Source organism: Coenobita brevimanus, chromosome 87 (genome assembly GCF_032717465.1).
Source record: "Coenobita brevimanus isolate Jiangsu-jjx chromosome 87, ASM3271746v2, whole genome shotgun sequence".
NCBI lineage: Eukaryota > Metazoa > Arthropoda > Malacostraca > Decapoda > Coenobitidae > Coenobita > Coenobita brevimanus.
In genome coordinates, this window is record NC_137040.1 from 1,561,416 (window position 1) to 1,585,328 (window position 23,913).

Sequence of the window (23,913 nt, forward strand, 5' to 3'; positions counted from 1 at the left end):
CGTAATGAGGCAGATACGGAAAACGAAAATAGCCAAAGGAAGGAAGGAAGACTGGGCTAGGGATGGAAAAAATATATTCAGAGAGAAATAGGAGGCAGAAAGAACGCAGAGGGGCGGAAAGAAAGGACGAAAATAGAAAGAGGAAGTAGAATGGATCCCAAACGCAAGAAAAACGCTGATCGATATCCACTGACAGCTGCTCAGTCGCGAACGCACACAGCTGTCTCGCACATCTGTCCTTGAGCCACTAGCAGTTGATTTTCCTGCGTAAGAGAAAGCCGAGAGAAACTCATGACGAAATTTGTGAAAGATGGTCATTTACCTCATGCAATGCTAAGCCACCGTGTCTAAAAATAGCTATAAATCACCATCTATTAGCTGTAATCCACCTATCCCTCCGTAATCTTCCTTTCATATTCAGATACGAGCCAAACAGTAGCGCGCGCGATCACGATTTTCAGATATCTTTGATCACGACGAAATGCTTAAAATTCCCGAAAGCACAGAGGCATCAAACATGTCGCTAACTTGTCACACAGGCACCCGATAAAGCACTTCGGCATTTATCTCCCCTGTCATGTCACGGATTAGCCCATATCTGAGAGTACTGAGAGATGGGATTACCGAATTTATGTAGAAGTGAACCGCGTGTAGTGCCATGTAATGAATGGGAGCGGCGGCGTTCGTGCTGGCGACCCATTGCAACTTTATCTAAGCCCCGCCCACCGAGCCTTGGGATTGGTCGGCCAATGTTGTGTTTTATAGGATCGCAGACATGGCGTTGTAAACACACAGGCATTATCATTTACCAATATTTCTGCTTTTGTACAGTAGTTTTGTAAGGTAAGTGGATGCTATGGTGGAGTTTAGTGCTTGTAGAGGCCCAGTGCATGTGCAAAACGGAGCAATAGGTCGGAAAAGTAAAAGTTTGGAGGGTGGGAAAGGGTGACCAAGGCCGCTCCGTCGAGGTAGGAGGGAGGGAGGGAGTTTGAGCGAGAGAGATAGAGACTTTCGCTGGCAGTGTGGTCGGGAGACGTGTTACAGTTGTCTCGGGACTGTGGTAGACTGTGGTAGTAGTGGAGGTGGTGGTGGTGTGTGGTAGTAGTGGCTTGATGAGCGACCCTTGTATATTCCTGATTATCCATGAAACCCATCCTCACAATCGCCTCCTTCGCAAGTGGAACAGTGTTTTCTATACTTTATGAAAAATCCAAAGTTAAATCCTCAGGGTACAGAACGTTTCAAATATTATTCTATTAAACTTTCGCCCGTCTTTATTTTCTTCGTGACTGAAAAAATACTAAATAACGATACTGTAAACACAAACCAATGAACACCCTTCAATCAAAAACTCGCAACCTGTGACTCTTCCAACAACTGACGTTTGACGGAAAGACCACGAACGTTTCCAGAATTCGGACAAAGTGTGTGTGTTTGTTGTGCGGGAGCGTATGACAGGAAAAAGATACTTGGTGCTCCGGTCGTATCTGGCTAAAATCCATACTGAATGTGCCTTGGCTAAGTGTACTGCTAGCCTACGCAATCGAGTGATCCATCAATTATAATGGTGCAGAGTGTCGATGTGCCCCTATTTTATTACAATAGGTACGTATTCTTGCATCTTTATTTATGAGAGAGAGAGACTGGGTTGCTATGAGTATGTATTTATGAATATATGCCTATGTAGTTTTCTTAGTGTGTGAGGAAATCTTGACACTGATCCCATTTCTTAAGTCATACACCAGAAACATGCACTTTTCGTGTTAGCCATTGCATTAATTCTGTGACAAGTTCTTCTGGTTCATTCTTGTTAATCTACATATCTCTTCAACTGAGGTGAAATTCCAGCCTATTCAGTTATTCATGATTACCCTTGCAAGATCTCATTCACTTGCGATACGGTTACGAAAAACTGCAAAGGAACTCTTGCAACTGTACTCATCCCCCCACGCCCCCTGCACTTTCGTAGTTTGTTTTGGTTATCACCTACACGTGCCGCGTCCCTCCGTTTTCTGTTTACATGGCGCCGTGCTCAAATGGGTCCACCTCTTATCAAACTTATTTCGCATAATTATTTGTATCGTATCAGTATTCACCGTGTACTGTGGTTCCTTTTTGACGAATATGTAATGTATTGTGTTGGTTATTGAGTACAGTTTCCCACGTAACATCCAGAAAGCTTACGTAATATGGCAAACGTCATCGCAGCCTGCAACGTCAGTCAAATGAGAATCCTGCACAGTAATGGAAGTTTAGGAGAAATACAAAATAAAAATGATAAATATACTGCAGTGCAAGGAAGACTACACCTGGTACACAATGCAAGTACGGTGAAGAAGTGAACAGAAAACACAATAGTTACTCCACTGAAGAAAGTATGTGAAGTGTGTGTACTTGCGTCCCAAGAGTTTAACAAGGCGATGCTTTTTCATTATGATTAAGAGTAGTTACTGGTTTGTGTTTATGTGCGACGTGTATAGTGAAGTATGTGAGTATTAATAACCGAAATACGGTACCAAAAGCAATGACTGATAGTAAGGGGTGTAGATATTACTGACGGGAACATTACTTTTGTGACTGGTTGCTGTTATTGGCTGAAGTGGTAACTGGAACGTGGGAATGTGTGGTAGTCGTAGTGATGGTAGATTGGATCCTTGAGACAGTGAAGTTATTTTAATGAGACTGGACCCTCAAGACAGTGAAGTTGTTTTAATGAGAGAAGCAGTGCATACCAAGAGCAACAAGGCTTCTGATAAATGGGGATGTGTTATGTGTATGAGGATGGTTTTGTCTCGTGCCTGTGACTCTGGTGGTACCGTAACTGTGGCTCTAATACAGATCATCGTTAACTTTAAAACTGATGTGAATATGGTGGTGTGATGATGGTGACTGTCGTAGCTGGCCGTGTTGGCAGCCCTGTTGGTAATTGGTATGTATGGTGGTGAATGTGGTAGCAGTGTTGGTACTTGTTAGTGTTTTATTTGCTGCGGATTGTGGTAAGAGTGACTGTTGGTTGCTGTTAACGACTAATATGACTGTGTACAGTTGTGGTGGTGTTTCGTGTGCTGGTGTGTGTGTGTGTGTGTGTGTGTGTGTGTGTGTGTGTGTGTGCTAGTAGGTGATGATGGTAGCTGTTAATGATGTTGGTCAGTTTTATTTTAATAGTTGTTAGTGCATGGTATTTGATGGTGAGTGTGTATAAATGGTAATCGATGTCAATATTAAGCATGCTAGTGACTGAGGTGAGAATATTGGTAATTTGTGATTGGCATGGTTGTGATTTTGCTAAAACTTTTGCTAAAACTAATATTTGCAATTGCTGATGATCATGCAAGTGACTCGTTATCATGGGCGTAAATGTTAGTGACAGACGTGGTGTGACAAGGCTGGTACAGGAGTTTTAATAAGTGTTTGTAATGATGGTAGCTGATACTGGCATGGTGATTGTCGTGGCAGAATCAGAGCATGTTAGTGACTGGTATGAGGTCAGTGCTGGTACTAGTGACTAACATGACTGTGGTAATAGCTAATGTTGGTAGTGACTAATATGATAACTGGTGGCAATGCTAGTAGTTGTTAATATCAAAGTAACTGTGGTAGTAGCTAATGCTGGTGGTGACTAACATGATAACTGGTGGCAGTGTCGGTAATTGCTAATGATAGTAATGGTTAGTTGTAGCTAATGCTGGCGGTGACTAACATGATAACTGTGGTGGCCATATTGAGTGGTGTTAATATGTTAGTAACTGTGGTTGTAGCTAATGTTGGTAGTGACTAACATGATAAATTAGGTGGCAATGTTTGTAGTTCGTGAAAGATTGTTACTGGTAGCTAGGCCTATTCGCGCCAGCACGAGCACATTTTAGTTCAAATAACGCCAGAAGATTTTATTCACCTCGTGGAAGACGTCTGGTATGTTGGGATTAGAAACTACATAGATAAAACAAGACTTTTTTTGTTTTTACTTTGATAAAAACATCTGGCTGAAGGGGCTACAAATCAAGATGAATAAAGCTAGACGATTTTATTCACCTTGAGGAAGACAGGACGATTTTTGCCACCTCAAGGAAGACGTCTGGTGGTGACGGGGTTAAAAATTTTATCCACTCAACCTCTTCACCACGAGGACGTCAGTTAAGGGTCGAAAACTGAGTGGAATGGGGTCTTCTTTGGCGATTTATATTTTCTTACCACACCTTAACATTATCTCGTAAGTCATTTGTATGGTCTTAAAATCGACAAGGTTTCCATCAGTAACGTACCGTACAAGAAGATACTGAGATGTAGAGAATAAGTTACTAAAGGAGATGCGCTACGAAATCTTCAAAGCCACTGAATATACGAACCTACATTGCATTCTAGCTACCTTCAATTTTCATCATCTGGAGATCTCTCGTACCGTGTTAAAGGGTTAGTGATTGTGGTAGTCTGGTGTGTATATAAAGTTGGTAGGGAGGCAGTGCATGTCGTGGCTGCCTAATTCTGGTAGTTACGGTGACTGGCTTGCCGGTTATTCGTGGTAGTAATGTAGGTAACCGCTTGTAAATTGGAATGTTTGTAATTCTGTGGGTGGTTGGTGCTGCTTAACTTTGGTAGTAATGTTGGTAGGTGCTTGTAACGACTGTGGTAGTTGTTCATATGATAGTAGTAAGGTTGATTGGTGCATCCAACTGGAACGCTTGGAGTTGGTTTGCTTAAGTGTGGCAGTAACGTTAATGGGCAGTTCATGTTTTGGTAACCTGATGTTTCCAGCTGTTAGTCTGCTAATACCGGGTAGCTGTACTGGTAATGCTGGTATCTGCTTGCAGTTAGTAATACTGTACCGGTACTGGCAAGTGTTTGCTATTTAACTGGTTGTCCACATTGTAAATACAGGTAGTTCTACCGGATATTAGACTACTTGTTGGTAGTATAAGCAGTACAGTGGTAGTAGTATTGGTAATGTTATTAAGTGCTTGTAACTCGGGAGTATTGGCTGCTGGTTTGCAGGTTAGTTGTGGGCATAATGTTGGTATATACTGTTTATCCGGTGGCTGGCTTGCTACTATAATCTTGTCACTTTAACCTGGTGTAACAGAACCAACCAACCATTCTAATTCTCGGTTGTACCTATATTAACACGAATACGATGCTAGTCATGAAGAAGTGCTACGGAAAGGATGCAGAGGCCTTAACATTGCCTTATTCTACCACAGCTACGTGAAGTAAACGGAAAAAAAGACGAAAGTCTGCGCCAAGTTATGGTGAAGGGAGAATATTGTGGTAATATCGGTTGTGGTTGTCAATGATGGTATGGTTTGGAATCTGACACATCACTAACCTTTTCAGCTCAGTTAATGGCCAGATGTCCCCAGACTGAAGGGTTGATTTGGCTAAAAACCAAGGAGACTCAGTCCATCCTCAAGCATGGCTCGCCGATTCTCATGCAACTACGATTCAGCTGAGATTGGCCAGGTTCCCTCAGATGAAAGCAAACCCATACTAATCCTTTCCCATGCTAATTAAATCACGTGTCATTAGCCAAAAAAAAAAAAGTGATGATCGTATTGGTACCGGGTAGTTACGATTATTTAATTGCGATAGTGGTAGTTATTATGGTGATGAAGTGGTAGTTGTGGTTGATGGTTTTAGCTTCAGTGGTTATTCATATTCAGAACAGTGATAGTTGCATGGCAGATAGGATAGTGGTAGTGGCGGTGGTATTGTTGGTTGTATGGCGGGTTTGACGGTTGCAAATAAGAGAGAGAGAGAGAGAGAGAGAGAGAGAGAGAGAGAGAGAGAGAGAGGAAAAAGTGAAGAGGAACACAATAAGAGTAAAAATGTAGACAGACAGGGGAGAGAATATAAAGGAAGTTAAGAGGATGTGACGAAATGAGAGAGAGAGAGAGAGAGAGAGAGAGAGAGAGGAGGGGGGGGGCTAAAAGGAGACACGAGCAGAAAATAAAATCGAGACTAAGAATGCATCAAGATGGCGTGAGAATCTGCTAAAAGAAGAAAAAAATAAGAGAAAGGAAGTGAAAGGAAAAAGAATGTGTGAGGAGAAGGGAGACGCGCGTGTGTGTGCGTGCGTGCGTGTGTGTGTGTGTGTGTGTGTGTGTGTGTGTGTGTGTGTGTGTGTGAGTGTGTGTGTGTGTGTGTGTGTGTGTGTGTGTGTGTGTGTGTTAGGTAGAAGGATATAATGAAGGTGTGGAGGGAAACGAGAGAGAGAGAGAGAGAAAGAAAGAATGTCGCAGTGAGCAAGGGAACAGAGGAAGGCGAAGAGAGAAAAAACGGAGAGATAGAGTGAGAGGAGAGGGAATGCGAGAAGGCAAGGGGAGGGGGAGGGAATGTGAGGGGAGAGAGGGGGAGGGGTAAAAGTGTAGGGGAGAGAAGGAGGCATTGAAGGGAGGGGAGAGGGAGCTGTGTGTGTGTGTGTGTGTGTGTGTGTGTGTGTGTGAGAGAGAGAGAGGGAGAGAGAGAGATGGGGGAGGGGGGAGCCACCTACATTCACCTTGCAAGATAGGGAGGGATAGCGGGAGGGAGGGAGGGAGGGGAAGAGGGGTAGGTAAACAGAGAGGTAGAGAAGGGGAGGTAGGATGGGTGCATTGAGAGAGAGAGAGAGAGAGAGAGAGAGAGTCATGCAGAGAAAAAAACAAGATGCCAGCTATGGAGAGAGAGAGAGAGAGAGAGAGAGAGAGAGACTGTCATGCAGAGGGAAGAAAAAAAAAAGTTAAGACATGAGTTAGATGCCAGCTACGGAGAGAGAGAGAGAGAGAGAGAGAGAGAGAGAGAGAGAGAGAGAATAAGGAGAGGGGGTAGTAGGGGGGGTGACCTTGGTAAACAAAGCAGTGAAGGAAGTTGGTAGAGTCTTCAAGGATAACACACTGCTCACTTCTCTCCTTCCCTCCTTCATTTCTTACCCCTTTCCTCCCTTCTTCCTTTCTTCTCTCCAATCCCCCCCTCTCTTTTTCAATCCCTCCCTCATTCCTCCTCCTCTTCTTCGTCTTTCTTATTCCTTTCCTCCTCCTCCTCCCTTCTTTCTATTTCCATTCTTTCCTCTTCCTCGTCCTCCGTACTACTTATTGCTTTCCTCCTTTCTTCCTTTTTCCTTTCTTCCCTTCAGCCTTCTTATTTTCAATCCCTCCCTCTTTCCTGCCTCCTCTTCGCCCCCTTCTCCATCGTTACTCCATACTTTCCTTCTTCCTTCCAGTCTCCTTTTTTCCTTTCGTCGTTCCTTAGATATTTTTGTATTTATATTTTCTTTTTTCCTTGTCTTTTACCATCCTTCCTCTTTCTGAGTATTTTGTTTATATTTACCTTCCTTATTTTCTCTTCCAGTCCTTCTCATCACCTCCTTCGCTCCCCTCTTTTTTTCTCTCTCTCTTTTCATTCCTTTAGTTTCCTTCCCTCCCTCCCTCCGTCATTTTTCCTTCTTCCCTCCTTCCTCCGACCCTCCCTCCCACTCCCCCTTTTAATTTTTCCCTGTTTCCTTCCTTTATTTTTCTTCCTCTTCACTCCCTCTATTATTATCTTGCCTTCCTCTTCCTCTTTAAGTCCTCAAGTCATTTCTATCTTTCAGTCCCTCCTCTTCCATCCTTCCATTTTTCATTTCCTTCTTCAATCGTTTGCTTTTTTCTTCGTCCTTCCTTACATCTCTTATCACCTTCTCTGTTTCCCTCATGCCAAAATTTCCCCTTCTTCACATTTCCATCATGTTCACACCTTTCCCACCACATCTATCCTTCCTCTCCATTTTCTTTTTTCTTCCTTACGTTCACTGTTTATTTAATCTCCCTTTTCACTCCCTGATTCTCCCCCCCCCTACGTCCCCCCCCCCTTGATTTCTCTTCCCTCCAATATCCTTCCTTTTCACCACTTCCATTTCTCTCTCTCTCTCTCTCTCTCTCTCTCTCTCTCTCTCAAGGTCACCCCCCACTACCCCCTCCTTATTCTCTCTCTCTCTCACTCCCCTATCTTCTCTCGTTCCCTCCTTCCCCGTCTATTACCGCCATCATTTTCCCTCCTTTCCTCTCCTCCCTCCCTCCCACATTCTCTCGCTCCTTCTCCTGCACTGCCTCTTTCATTTCCATTATTCTCTCTCTCTCTCTCTCTCTCTCTCTCTCTCCATCGATTCCCTTTCACTCCATCTCATCCGCTTTCATTCTCATCTTCCTTTGTCCTCTCTCTCTCTCTCTCTCTCTCTCTCTCTCTCAAATTTATTATCCTGTTTTTTCTCCCTGCCTTCCTCTCTCCCTCCTCCCCCCCTCCTCCTTCCCTTCCCCTCTTCCAACTGATGTTGATCTTATCTGAGTTTTTCTCTTCTCTCTTTGGTGTGTTTTTCCTCTCTCTCTCTCTCTCTCTCTCTCTCTGTTTAGTGCCTCCTTTCTATTCAATATTCTCTCTCTCTCTCTCTCTCTCTCTGTTCTTAGTGCCTCCTTTCTATCCATTATTCTCTCTCTCTCTCTCTCTCTCTCTCTCTCTCTCTCTCTCTCTCTCTCTCTCTCTCGTTTAGTACCTCCTTTCTATTCATTATTCTCTCTCTTTCTCTCTCTCTCTCTGTTTAGTGCCTCCTTTCTATTCATTATTTTCTCTCTCTCTCTCTCTCTTTCTCTCTCTCTCTCTCTATCTCAATTATTATCCATTCATCCATAGGCAAAAAACACTTCCCTCACTCCCTCCCCTCTCTCTCTCTCTCTTCCCTTCCCTCCCCTCTCTCTCCTCCCCTCCCCTCCCTCCATCTCTCCCCTCTCACCAAGAAACTACGCATTAAAGGCCTCTCCTCCCCCTTCCCTTCTCTGCTCCTTCCCTCCCCTTCTCCTTTCCCCTCACTCTTCTCTCCCTCCTGTTTCTTTCTCTCTCTCTTCAGTCTGGTGATATTTTTTTCCTTCGTTCTTTTTGTATCCTGATTTGTATTCTGCTTGAGAGAGAGAGAGAGAGAGTCAAGGGCTTAATCTCTTCAGTACGATGACGCCTTAGAGAGAGAGAGAGAGAGAGAGAGAGAGTCACTGGAGTCAAGGGTTTACTCTCTTCAGTACGATAACGTCCTCAGTGTGTGTGTGTGTGTGTGTGTGTGTGTGTGTGTGTGTGTGTGTGAGAGAGAGAGAGAGAGAGAAAGAGAGAGAATCATCGGAGTCAAGTCTTAATCTCTTCAGTACGATGATGCCTTTTTTCTTGCAATATCCAGACGACTTTATACATCTTAAGCCTTTCGTAACCGTGGCTTTAATGGAGGCAGGATGACGTAACACTCTCTCTCTCTCTCTCTCTCTCGTATTTATTGTTCTTAGTGCCTCCAATCTATTCATTTCTCTCTCTCTCTCTCTCTAATATGCAAATCGTACATTCACTTCTCTCTCTCTCTCTCTCTCTCTCCACATATATTCATCTTCACCACTCTCTTCTTTTCATTACCTCATCTTTTCGTCACCTCTCCTCTTTTCCTTCACCCCTTTCTCTTTCCTTCTCCACACTTTCCCTTTCTTTTCGCTTGTATTTCCTCATCGCCCATTTTTGTTTCGTCATTTCCTTTCCCTTTCTTCAGTAACTTCTGCATTTCCTTCGCTTCCCGTTTCTCAAGCAGTTACTTCAATTCCCCACTAACTTCAATATTATCATTTCTCTCTCTCTCTCAGCCCTGACCCGCTTCCCCCTTTCAGGCCTCCACCCTCACTCCTCTTTCCTCCCTCTTTCATCTCCTTTTCTCACCTCCCTCCCCCCTTTCTCTCCCCCCCCCTCCCCTCCAATGCATGACAAGGTGTGTCGGGCCTGCGGGAACCGAACCCTGGGTGTTTTTTGTGCAGCCTGTCTCAAGGTTGTGCCCCCGCCCCTCACCCTTAGCCCTTACTGTCTCACCCTTGGATCTCGTCTCACTCTCAGCCCTTATCTTTGACTCTCACCCTTATCCCTTATCTTTGACTCACCTTTAGCCCTTACCTTTGACTCTCACCCTTATCCCTTGACACCCTTAGCCCTTATCTTTGACTCACCCCTAGCCCTTATCTTAGACTCTCACCCTTAGCCCTTAACTTTGACTCACCCTTAGCCCTTAACTCTGACTCACCCTTAGCCCTTATCTCTCACCCTTAGCTTGACCCCTAGATCATCACCCTTGGCCCTTAAAGTCTCACCCCTGCCCTAAAATACCCTAGCCCTCACCCTTACCCCTTAACTTTATATATTCACCCTAGCCCTAAGTCCACCCTTAAATTTTTACTCTCAGCCTACTCCTCACCCCTTTCTTACCCTTATATCTTCACCCTAGCCCTCAACACCACCCCTTAACTTTTACTCTCACCCTATTCCTCAACCCTTTCTCACCCTTAATATCTACAACCCTTATATCTTCACCCCAGCCCAGCTTTCCTTCAGCCTTGAGCCCATAATTCTTCCTCTATTTGCATTCTCATTTTTTTCCCCCGTCTTTTCCCATCCTTCCTCACCTCTTCCCTTCCTTTTTTTGTCACCATTCTTCTCTTCCTGTCATTTCCTCTTCTTTCCCCTCTTCCTTTCTCCCGTCTCCACTTCACCTCTCTTCTTTCCCCTTCTTTTCCTCTTGCATCTCTTGCCTTTCCATTCTTTCTCTTTCTTCCCCTTTCCAACTCATCATCTAACCTAACGTTCCCTCTCCTTACGTCTCTCTCCCTTCTTCCCTCCTCTCGTAATGCTCAGTCTTTCATCTTCCTTCCTCTTCCTTTTCTTCTCCTTCTCTTCGTCTCATCATTTCTTTTTGGTCATTATTTTCCCCTCCTGTTCCATTTTTTCTTCTCTTCCCTCCCCCATCCCTACCCTTCCTCCCTTCCTTTTCTCCTCACTCTCCGTTTTTCCCTTCCCCTCCATTTTCCTCTGCCCTCCCCCCCCCTCCTTTTTTCCTCTGCCATTCCCTCCCTTCCCCTCCCCAGCTCGCCTATATTGACCCAATTGCGAAAAAAGAACTTAACCATTTTTATCCGGCTCGGCCCGTAAACCCTCGCTAATTCGGACACACACACACACACACACACACACACACACACACACACACACACACACAAAGCAGTCCTCTTTCTCGGTCACACATACCCCCCCCCTCTCTCTCTCTCTCTCTCTCTCTCTCTCGTATTGACCGTATATCCAAACTGCAACTCTTTTTAACCGCGAGTCGCTGCGTGTTCGTATCTGCTCCATAACTTCTTAAGATATTTTTATTTACGAGAATTGTATTAACGAATTTACTGGATATTTATTTCTGTAATTATGGGAAATTTGCGTAATGTTCAGTATTAACCCATGTATTATTCTGTATTACATTTTATTGGTTGTCTCTGCTGTATTTGCTTAGGCTGTATTTTTTTTTATTTTTGTATGTAAGCCTAGATATGAATTCTGTACTTCGTTCCTCCTTCAAATTTTTTAGCTTTTTGTACAATGTAAATAAGAAAGTAGCTACGTAAGAAAGGAGGATAACTGCAGTAGGCAATAATCCTGTTTAAGGCCGTGGATGAGAATTAAGATGATAGGAAACTGGCATATCTTACATCTTTACTCCAAACTCTCACCCCAATTCTTCACCCCCTTCACCCTACGCCGGCAACACTGGTCCTCCTTCACCCCAGAGCCTTCATTCCTGGTCTAGAATCTCACCCTAGCCCTCACCCCAAAGTCCTCACCCCATACCCTCACCTGAAGATCATCACCCCACATCCTCCACCCAGACCCTGCTTCACTCATAGATTTTCACCCTACGTTCTTGCCTTAGGCCCTACCACACCCTTACACCTTCACCCTTGGCCTAGACCTCACCCTAGCCCTTACTTTAGATCTTCACCCTAGAACTGGCCCCACCTCACCCTATACCTTAACCTTTGACACTTACCCTAGCCCTCACTTTTATATCTTCACCCTGGACTCACCCTAGGCCCCACCTCACTCTAAGGCCTTTACATTTGACTCTCACCCTAGGCCAGCCCTCCTCCTTAGAGCTGCACTTCAGGTCTTCAACACAGCCCTCACCCTAATCAAGTGTTCTCTCCTAAATCTCCACCCTTGACTCTCACCCTAGTACACAAACTCTCATCTCACCCTAGCCCTCACTCTCATTCTCACCCCAGGCCTTGCACCACCCCTATATTTTCACCCTAAACCTTCACCCCTGCAGTCACTCTATACCCTCACCCTATATCAGTGTTTCCAAATGATCCACAACATTAATTTTGGGGGGTCCATGGCGAACTATGAAAGGTAAAATTCATATATATTTTTCCCCAATGCTCTGGAAATTTTCATATAAAATGGCAGGCAATATTTTCCTACCTAGCGATGCAAAATTAATCAGGTGTATGCCAGCTTTTCTACCTGGGGATGAGACCTAAGAAATATGGTTACCGGTACTTTATCCCACCTAAATTCCTCGCTTCTGGTCCCGATAAGAATAGCCTAACTTTTCCTTCTCAGTCAAGTTTTATGGTTATCTTTATGGCGAAAATGAAGGGTATCCAGGGTGATTTATGAGGCGGCCCAGGGGGAAAAGGAAATGAAAGAGTTAGGGAACCACTGCCCCCGACCCTCACCCCAACCCCCACCTAGACCCCCCCACCCCTACCTACATCCCCACCTTGACCTCCACCCCCACCTACACCCCCATCACCTATACTCTGTTCACTTAAAATAGGAGTAATGCTGCCATCTCTCCATTCTGACTGGGGGAAGAAATAGCAAGAGATTAACATTACAATATAGTGCTAGCCACAAACAGTGTTATGGAAAGGATGCAAAACCGTCTTATGCTGTCACTGAGCCAAGAGAAAAAGGCTAAATAAAAAAAAATAAAAAAAATAGTAGTAGTAGAAGCAGCAGTAACAATAATAATAGTAATGATAATAATAATAAATAAATAAATGAATAAATAAATAAAAACGCCAAGTTAAGGTGAATGAACTTCAGACCCTCACCTCAGCCCTTACACCAGCCCCTGATTTATACTTGCCTATACCAACAGATAATTATAAAATCCGATAAAGCAGCCGGCATTATGTAGCGTTCTTATAAAAGGTGATAAGGTAGGGTTATATAGGGAGGGACTGTAGAGGGAGATAAAGATAGGGAGAGAGGGAGACACCTACTTTAAGAACTGGAGATAAGATTTATGTAAGAAGTTGTGGGATAGTCATGTTGAGATGCAGGTGTGTAAAGTGACTGTGCGCAGGTAATGAGTGATAATGAAAGGTAACTGTGCAGGTAATGGGAGATAATGAGATAGTTGTGACGATTAAAGATAGTGTGATGCAGGTGTGTAGGATAATTGTGTGCAAGTAGTGAGAGGTAATTAGAGTTGACAGACATTTACAGATAGTGTGATGCAGGTAGTGAAAGATAATGAGATAGTTAAAGGACAGTTAAAGATAGTATGACAGAGATTGCCGTGGCACCCAACACTACTGGGAGCGACTGTGTCAGAGGAAATGGGTGGAAAGAGAGAGAGATACCCGGCAGTGAAACAAAGATCAGACAGCTCCATAGATTTAAAGCTGGCAAGAGATAGTGAGATAAGGATAAGCAGGCAGTGATATCGCTGAGAGATAGGAAGATACAATGAAAGAAAGAGATATAGCAGCTACCCACAGTTTACGGGTAGTGGGTGCTTGAGAGACTGAGTGAGATAATGGAGAGAGTTATAAAGATGGTGGTGAGATAAAGACACATGTAGTGGTAGGGTAAGGCAAAGGTGGAGGTGCCTTGGTTTAGGTAGAGGTAGAATAAAGGAAAGATAGAGAGATATAGATAAGAGGTTGACTAAGAGACAGAAATAGTTACGTGTAGATTATGACAGATCGAAAGGGATACAGGTAAGAGTGAGATAGGGTAAAGATGTACAAGGGATAGAGACACAGCTAAAGACAGGGACGGAATGAAACAGATCAAGAGTGTGGCATAATAAATAACAATATGGGTGTAATATCAAGACTGGGCAGAGAAAAAATATAAAATTAGGAGTAGAATAAGATCGAGAAACAGAATTAAAGACAGAAATAGCTCAATCAGCATTAATATATCACTGGTTCCTACAGGGTGATACAGTTGCACCTGGTGGTATATTAGACGCAGGTGAAATATATCCGGGTCTCCAAGGCTGTCGCACCTGCCTCTTATTACCTGCCTCACCTGTATTACTTTTTTCTCTTCACATGCCTCACATCACCTCTCTCACCTGCGTCAATTGATCTACCTTGCCTCATTCAGTGCACCTGCCTCACATTACCTTTCTCACCTGCCTCGCCTCATTCAATGCACCTGCCTCACATTACCTTTCTCACCTGCCTCACATCCATCATGACCTGCCTCATTCATCTCCACTTGTCTGCCTCAATTATCCGTATCAACCTGCATCATATTCCTTAGGACACCTGCCTCAGATTACTCGTCTCACCTGCCTCATCACATCTGTTTCATTTTCCTTCACTCACCCGCCTCACTGAATCTGCCTTATCTCTTCTTCTCACCTGCCTCACCTCCCTTAAATCGTTGCCCTCATCAACTGCCTCACCTGCCTCACATAACCCGTCACACCTGCCTCCTGCCTCACCTGTTCTGGCTTACCTGTTTGGCCCTCTCATCTCACGTGGCTCAGCCCTTACAATGCACCTGCTTCACCTCACGCGCTTTACCTGCCTGCTCACTCGTCTTAACCTATCTCGCCTCGTCTACCTCGTCTGTCTACCTTTCCTCGCTCATCTCAACCTACTCACTGTCTACCTAAGCCACCTTCCTTACTCGTCTGAACCTAACAACCTAGCCGGCCTCACTGATCTAACCAACCTACCTCACTCTCCTCACAGATCTCACGCCATCTACTTTTCCAACTTAACTTGCCTACGTACCGATACCTCACTTCCCACACTCCAACCTACCAACCTCATTCATCTCTTCCTACCAACCTCACGTATCTTTCTACCAACCTATCACACTCATTTCTACCTATCTACGTACCTACCTCAGCCTGCCTCACTCATGCCAGCCTGCCTAGACCACCTTCCTCCCTGTTTCACTTATCTCAGCACACCTGTCTCATATTCATTATCTATCCTCACCTGCCGACGCTCTTCCTGTTGATTTTTTACACCTGCCTGAGCCTGTACCGCACGAGAGAGAGAGAGAGAGAGAGAGAGAGAGAAAGAGAGAGAGAGAGAGAGAGAGAGAGAGAGTATGAAGGAATGCCTTGTGTGAGAGTGGAGTGAAGGAATGGAATGTCAAGAAGAGAAAGGCATGAAAAGTGTGTGTGTGTGAGAGAAAGAGAGAGAGAGAGAGAGAGAAGGAAGTGAGAGGAGGGAGTGAAGGGAATTGTGAGGGAGTGAAAGGTATCAGGTTGTAAAAAGGTGAAAGGTTTAACGAGTATGTGAGAGAGAGAGAGAGAGAGAGAGAGAGAGAGAGAGAGACAGCAAAAATACAATATAAAAGGTATCACTGTGTTGAGGCTAAACTAACTTTTCATATGGAAGATTAAGGAATGAGAGACTGACTACGAGAGTATGTGCGTGAGGTGGAGGGGGAGACCGAAGAAGAGATGGGGGGATGGGGTGGAGAGGCATGTGAGTAAGGGGGGGGTGACAAGAAGGAAAAACAAAATAGCTGGTATTGAAAGGATTTACGTCGATCCAGTTAAACCCAATTACTATGAAAAATTTCCCCAAGTTGAATAAAATACCTTGGCAGGAGAATAAACACACACACACACACACACACACACACACACACACACACACACACACACACACACACACACACACACACACACACACACACACACACACATACACACACACACTTCAAGAATTAGCGTAGTTCATCTCAAACCTTTTCACTGAACATATAATCGCTTGGCGGAAAAAAAAAACAATAACAAGACCTCTTCAAGTGACTGATTAAGACTGTCTCTATAAATCCCTTCTTATAGCAGCGAGTTCCTGTAAATCCCCTCCTATAAATCCCTTCACTATTGCAGCGAAGTTTCTGTAAATCCCTTCCCATAAATCCCTTCATTATAGCAGAAGTGTCTTCCATAAGGTGCATAAAAGAATCTGGTGTGGGAGTGAAAGGTATGGTGGTGAGGTGTAAGAGTGAAAGGTGTTGAGTGGACGAATGTGGGTAGAGTGATATACTGTGTGTCTTGTGAAAGGTGTGTGAGAGAGAGAGAGAGAGAGAGAGAGAGAGAGAGAGAGAGAGAGAATGCTAGGGAGTGAAAGGTACCGGTATACTGGACCTGGCTGAGGAGAGAGGCGTGAATGCCGGGAGGGAGTGAAAGGTTGATATATTACAAACGATATAACATAGGGTATAACCAATATAACATACATATACAGAGGTAGATAGATACTGTGTGTGTGTGTGTGTGTGTGTGTGTGTGTGTGTTGCAGTAAGAGAGGGGGAGTGAAAGGTACCGGTATAATGAGAGAGAGAGAGAGAGAGAGAATATGAAGGGAGAGGGGGGAATGAATGAGTAAAAAACATGAATGGAGGGAAATATGAAATGGGTTGAAGTACAGAGATGGAATGATGAGGCAGAAACGTGAAGGTGAGACAAGGTAAGCTTAGATGAAGGGCAGAGTAAGGAGATTAAAAATGAGGTAAAACGTGAGGAGGTAGACTGATGGAAGTGAGGTGTGGAGGTGAGGTAATTTGGTAGAAGGTATGGAAATGGAGGTGAGATACAGGTAATGAGGTAGAAAATGAATGAAGATGAAATATGGAGACAGAGTGATGAGGTCGAGATGTGAAAGATAATGCGGTAGACGGCTGCGAGGTAGTGATAAAGGTAATGAGGTAGAGTGAGGTAGGAGGTGGAGATGTGAAGGTGAGATGGAGGTAATGGGGTTGAGGTAGCGAGGTAGAGTGAGGTTGTCAGACATTCTCGGGCCTCCTGAGCGTGACGACAATCAGAGCTTTCAGGAAGTCCAGCGTCTTCCGGTACCTCCACACCTGACTCGCTGCCTCCCACATCTTACTCCACACCTGCTACCGTCTACATCTGCCTCCAAACCTGCTGCTTCCCACATCTAACTCCACACCTGCTGCCGTCTACATCTACCTCCACACCTGCTGCTTCCCACATCTAACTCCACACCTGCTACCGTCTACATCTACCTCCACACCTGCTGCTTCCCACACTTGACTCCAAATCTGCTCCTACATGTGGCACATCTTCCTCCCTCTCTCCTCGTAAACATACCCGGTACTACATCTTCCTCCACACCTACTCCAACACGTTTCCACACCTACTACACCTCCACACCTGCTCCTCCATACTGCACACCTTCCTCCATACCTGCTTATACACTTGGTACATCTTCTACACCCGTTCCACCTGGCTCCACACCTGTAGCCTATTCACACAGATATCCATTATCTACGGTACACCTGCTACACGATCGCTTACACCTAGCCCACACCTGTCCACAACAATCGTTCCTGTAATGCCGTGTTCCATGCCTACACCTATGCTTTTACCTGTAATTTGAACTCCACACCTGCTTCCACACCCACCGCTAACCATCCACACCTATCACACTTTCCACACCAATTTCCATACCTGAATTCATACCTTTCACACCTGCCTCAGTAACTCCACACTTCTCATACCTGCAGCCCTATTTCCAATTTCCACAGTATCCACACTTCCATGATTGCCTCCACACTTCAACACTTATGTACATGAATCCACACTTTTCACATATTATCCACACCTGAAATTAACCCCTACATTTCCAAGACCTATAGCTTATCTACACCTGTTACATCTGAATCCTCATCTTGAGTATATGCTGTCCACACCCGCCACACTTATCTCCACATCTTCCACACCTGATTCCACACTCACCTGAATCCACACTTCCCACACCTAAATCCACACTTGCACACCTGAATCCACACTTCCCACACCTGAATCCACACTTCCCACACCTGAATCCACACTTGCACACTTGAATCCACACTTGCGCACCTGAATCCACACTTCCCTCACCTGAATCCACACTTGCACACCTGTACCACAATTGCACACCTGAATCTACACATCCCACACCTGAATCCACACTTGCACACCTGAATCCACACTTCCCACACCTGAATCCACACTTGCACACCTGAATCCACACTTCCCACACCTGAATCCACACTTCCCACACCTGAATCCACACTTCCCACACCTGAATCCACACTTCCCACACCTGAATCCACACTTGCACACTTGAATCCACACTTGCACACCTGAATCCACACTTGCACACCTGAATCCACACTTCCCACACCTGAATCCACACTTGCACACCTGAATCTACACATCCCACACCTGAATCCACACTTCCCACACCTCAGTCCACACTTCCCACACTTGAATCTACACTTCCCACACCTGAATCCACACTTGCACACCTGTCACGCTTGTCACGGCAGCACCCTCGCCCCTCAGGTAGCGTTCCCACACCTGCTGCCACAACTACAGGTAACGGCAGCGGCTTTATGAGAGGGGGGAGGGGAGAGAGAGAGAAAGGAGGGGGGGAAAGAGAGGGGAGGGGTGGGAGGAACGGAGAAGGGAAGGGAGGGAAAGGGAAGAGGGGGCTGGGAGGGAGAGAGAGAACGGAGGGAAAGGGAGGGGAGGGATGGGAGGAACGGAGAAGGGAAGGGAGGGAAAGGGAAGAGGGGGCTGGAAGTGAGAGAGAGAGAGCGAGAGAAGGGAGGGAAAGAGAGGGGAGGGGTGGGGGGTAAGAAAGGGAAGAGTGAGAGTAAGAAGGGGAAGGGGTGGATGGAGTGGCGAAGGCAGTGGAGAAGCGAGGGAGAGAAAGGGGATGGAGGAAGGGAAAACATGAGAGGGTTAATGGGGAATAATAGAGTGGAGAGGGAGGGAGAAAGCAAGAGAGAGAGGGAGCGAAGGAAGGGAAAAGATAGGATGGGGTAGTGTGGTGAGAGGGTGGAATTTAAAAAAAAAAAAAAAAAAGGCAAAAGAAATACTATGAGATGAATCAAGAAGGTAGAGAAAAAAAAAATGGAAAAGGAGAGAATATGAAGAGAAAGTGGAGGAGGGAAAGATGGAAAGGAGAGGACTGAATGATGTGGGAGAGAAATAAGGAGGGAGGAAAAGAAAGGAGGGAAGAAGACAGGGAAGAAAGAAAGAAAAGAAATTAAAGGATGGTGGGAGTAAAGTTTGAGACTACAGGAAGCATTTATGTATAGAAGAGAAAGAGAGAGAGAGAGATACTGGAAGGAGGAAAGAGTGAGGGGAGAGAGACCTGTACAAGAGAGAACGGAGGTGGAGTGTAGGTAGGAGGGGAAGGGGGAGAAGTGGTTACGGGAGGGAGGATGGAGCTGGGAGAGGGGGGGAGAGGTAAAGGAGGGAGGGGAGAGGGGGAGGGGGGGTCAACGGAAGTCTTGAACACTACGCAACAGGTGCACCTAAGCCCTCACTCTACCTCACCATCTACCTGGCCTTACCTTCCCATCTACCTATCTTTCTACTTTACCTTCCTACTTACCTACCTCACTCGACTACTCTTCCTAGCCGTATAACTCATTCTGCCTCACTCTACCTGCCTGATTCACTTTACCTGTCCCCCCCCCTCTCCGTCTACCTCCTTCTACCTGCTTCATTCTACCTTTCAACCTAACAGTCTAATTCATCATCTCATCTTACCTGACATTCGTCACACTACCTGTCTAACTCAATATTATATTACCTTCTACCTATACACCTCCCCACTCTACCTTCATATACCTCACTGTACTTCACCCCACTCTACCCCCCCCTCCTCGATGTATGTCTACCTCACCATTCACCTCTCTAGCCTATACTACCATTACCTGAGTCTACCTCATTACGTACTTCATCTCATCTACCACACTAATCTACCTATCTCAGCATTCCACTCATTTAATTCTACTTCATTCCACGATCTACCTCACATTTTTTACTCTCCATCTAATACTCTAATTCAAAATCTACCTAGGCCTAACCGCTCGTCTACCTCTCAACCTGCATCTCGCTCTCTACCTCACCGAACCTCCACCTGTCTCAAGCTCCACCTTACTTTCTGCCTCTACCTGCACTTCAGTCTACCCCTCCTACCTCCGCTTCTCTTTCTACCTCACTCTACCTACACCTCGCTCTCCACTTCATAGTACCTGTACCTTGCTCTCTACCTCACCCTGCCTCCACCTGTCTACCTCATTAATTCCACCTGTCTATTCACCGCCTAACTCTGCCTCACTATTCGCACCTCTTTACCTTAGTCTACCTGCACCTCTTCTCTACCTCAGTCTACCTGCCCCTCGCTCTCTACCTCACTGCCTCTGCCTCACCCTACCTCTTTTCACCTCCATACCATCTACCTTTCTACCTCACTCGAGCAACCTACCTCTCAGCTGTACATTTTTGCTATACATCAATACTGGATGAATACCTAACCGAGATGCAAGGAGAAAAGGTGGATAGATAGATTTACGGACTGACAGTGATAGACAGTAATTAGGTGGATAGACAGAAGTATAGACAGATAGACGGTCATTAACCTATTTAGCAGACAGGCAGTGGATGTATTTAGACAAAGGGGTGGACAGTATTAGACAGATGGGTAGATCATAGATAGATGTTTCTCACTCGGTTTAAATATTAGCGGTAGATATATAAAAAGATCATTGCCCTATTGATCGCCTTATTAACTATGCACCACGGAATACAAGGTTAATTTAGGTCGACAGATGGGTATATTTTAACGTAAGGATAGATAAAAAGTATTTCATTAACAGCTGACTTGATAAACACACTGATGGGAAGACAGGTAAAGACAGACAAAAGCTAAGTAGAAGGTAGATGAAGACGGTAAAAGGTTAAGTGAAGGGTAGATGTGTAAAAACAGACGAACGAACACGATTCTACTTTCTACTTCCGTACCCGACTCCTGTTTACGTGTGCGTGAATGGGAGTGTGCGTGTGCGTGTGTGTATGGGTAGGTCACTTCCGCGTAGGTAGGAAAGAGAGAAGGGAGGAGAAAGAAGGGGGGGGGCGGAAGCTGAAGGGAGGAAGAAAATGGGAGGGAAAGACCTTGGCCATGATAAGGGAGGGAGGGGAAGGGAGGAAGGGGGAGGAAACGAGAGAGAGAGAGAGGGGGGGGCAGTAACGAGAGAGGTGGAGGGAGGGAGGAGCGAGGTGATGGGAGGAAGAGAGAGGAGGAGGAAGAAGGGAGGAGCGAGAGCAGGAGGAAGAAGGGAGAAGCGAGCGGAGGAGATGGAGGGGAGGAGCGAGAAGGGAGGGAGGAAGAAAGGGGAGGAAGGAGAGAAGGACCTTGGCATTGATTGGAGGGGGGTTGGGGGTTGGGGAGGAAGGGGGAGGAGAGGGGAGGGGGGAGGGAGGGAGAAAGATAATGAGATAATGAGAGAAAGAGAGCTGCTTTCTCTCTCTCTCTCTCTCTCTCTCTCTAATCTAGTACAATGGATACATGGATAGAGTAACGAAGATAATAAAGAAAAAATAGACAGGAAGACAGATGCAGAAATGAGATGGATGGAAAGGATTGATAGATAGATTGACAGATACATCGATAGATAAATAAATAGACCGTAGATTGATATAGACAGGTAGGCAGACACCTTTTCTTGAACACATCACCACCACTATCCTTTCCTTCCACATCTTTCAGTTTGCACCACCCTATCCACTTCTACAATCCACTCTTCCACATCTCTCTCTCTTATACTATCCACATTCTTCCGTGTCTCCATCCACCTCCTGTCTCGCCCCTCTTCCATCCAATTATCTATCCACATACATTCTTCCACCCTGCTTTCTCTAACACTATCCACTTCCTTCTCCCATCCACCTTTCATTTTGTCCACTCATCTTTTCCTAATTCTCTCTCTCTCTCTCTCTCTCTCTCTCCAGCTACCTTCCTTCCATCTATCCTTCCATCCACCCTTCTCTTCCACATTACCTTCTCAAACATTATCAACTTCATTCCACATATTTTCGTCCAGCCAATATCCACTCCTCTCCTCCATCCACATCTTCCACACTGTAATCTGTCGCCTCATTTTCTCAGTTATCATCCACTTCCCTCCTCCACCTTTCATCCACTTTTTCCTTTCTTCCAATATACTCTTTACCTTCTTTACCTCTCCCTCCTTCCATCCATCCAACTTAACCACATTCCATTCTTCCACATAGCTTTCTAAAAATAGTCCACCTTCTCTCTCTCTCTCTCTCTCTCTCTCTCTCTCTCTCTCTCCACCTTTCCTTACTTTCATCTATCCTTTTATTTATCCACATCTCTCACATTCCGTTCTTCCACATTTTCCTTATCATCCACTAAATTCCACTTCCTTTCATCCACGTCATTCTTTTAATCCACCCTTCATCTTGCCCTACGTTTCTTCCTTCCCCCCCCCCTCTCTTCTTTTTCCCTCTCCATCCCTCCTTCCTTCCAATCCTCCCTCTTTTTCCTCCCTCCCTCCACCCCTCCACCCGGCTGCGAAGTGGATGGTGCCCTTGAAGTAACCTTGCATCCCACACTTCCACCCCATCCACTCCTTCCACCCGCCACCACCACCACCACCCTCCCTTTCTTTCCATCCATCCATCCGATTTTGTTTCCCCTAACCATCCACTTCGTCTGCTCACTATCCCATACCATTAAATAACCACTCATCCATCCATCCATCCATCCATTAAACTAACCACTCATCCATCCATCCATTCATTCAATCTTCTATTTCTCTTGAACAATCTACTCATCCATCCATCCCTTTTGTTCACTTTCCCATTCCCTCAGGCAGCCTTCTATCCATCCATTCATCCATCACTCTATTCCTTCAGTCGTACCTCATCCATCCTAACATCTTCCTTCATCTGCCTTCCATCCATCCATCCATCCATCCACTCATTTTGTTCTCTCATCTACTAACTCATACCCACAATTCATTTATCTATCATGTGTCTATCGATTCCACCTATCCAATTATCTACCACCGCCTCAATCACTATCCGTTCATCTATCTATATCTATTTTCTATCTATCCATCCACATCCTTCTCCATCTATCCCTCCGCTTTCTCCACATCAGCCACTCGTCTGTCCACTCTTCGCTCTCTTTCTCTCTCCATCGATTCACTTACTCTTTAATCATCCATGCCCACCTCTCTCTCTCTCTCTCTCTCTCTCTCTCTCTCTCTCTCTCAGCCAAGCCCTCCTTTTTTACTCTTCATCCACTTTTCTCAACTAGTCCACCCATCCGTCCCCTCCCCTCCCTAACAACTCCACTTGCCTCTCTCTCTCTCTCTCTCTCTCTCTCTCTCTCTCTCTCTCTCTCTCTCTCTCTCTCTCTCTCTCTTCCATTTATCTTCTTTCTCCTTCTCTTTCAACCTTTTCTTTGCATTTTATCCTTTCTCTTCCTGCATTTATTTAATACTCTTATCTTTCTCCACCCACACTCTTTCTCTTCCACTTTCACTTCCTCCATCCAATTGTAACTATCCCCATCCCCACCTCTCTCTCTCTCTACCATCCACCTTCCCACACCCATACCTTCCCCTCACCAATCTCTCTACCTTCCTCCACTCCCCTCGCCCTCCATTTCCTCCCTCCCTCCCCTCCTCTCTACCTCTCTTCGCTCTCGTCTTCCACTCTCCACCTCCCTCACCTTTCTCTACCTTCCTTACCTCACGTCTTCCACTCCTGCCAACTTCCACCTCTCTCTCTCTCTCCCACACACACACACACACACACACACACACACACACACACACACACACACACACACACACACACACACACACACACACACACACACACACCTTTCTCCCTTCCGTCATCCACTCCCCCACCTCTCTCTGTACCATGCACATATCGCTCCTCTCTCTCTCTCTCTCTATATCCATCCAGTGCCATCCAGCCGCCTCCAGTTGCCTAGTGGATGGCGCCCT

At 45.4% G+C, this 23,913-nt stretch overlaps 1 protein-coding gene across 4 annotated transcripts in view; it reads left to right on the forward strand.

Moving 5' to 3' along the window:
- Window positions 1–765: 765 nt before the first annotated feature.
- Window positions 766–23,913, forward strand: part of LOC145411009 (uncharacterized) — a 49,866-nt gene continuing 26,718 nt past the window's right edge. For 3 of the 4 annotated variants that reach the window (XM_080281068.1, XM_080281069.1, XM_080281070.1), the window contains exon 1: window positions 1,374–1,605. In XM_080281068.1, the coding sequence (XP_080137194.1) occupies window positions 1,565–1,605 (41 nt within the window). In that variant the 5' untranslated portion in view covers window positions 1,374–1,564. Of the gene's footprint in view, window positions 844–1,373; window positions 1,606–23,913 lie in introns of those variants that run through there. The other variant, XM_080281072.1, reaches the window with a different exon arrangement.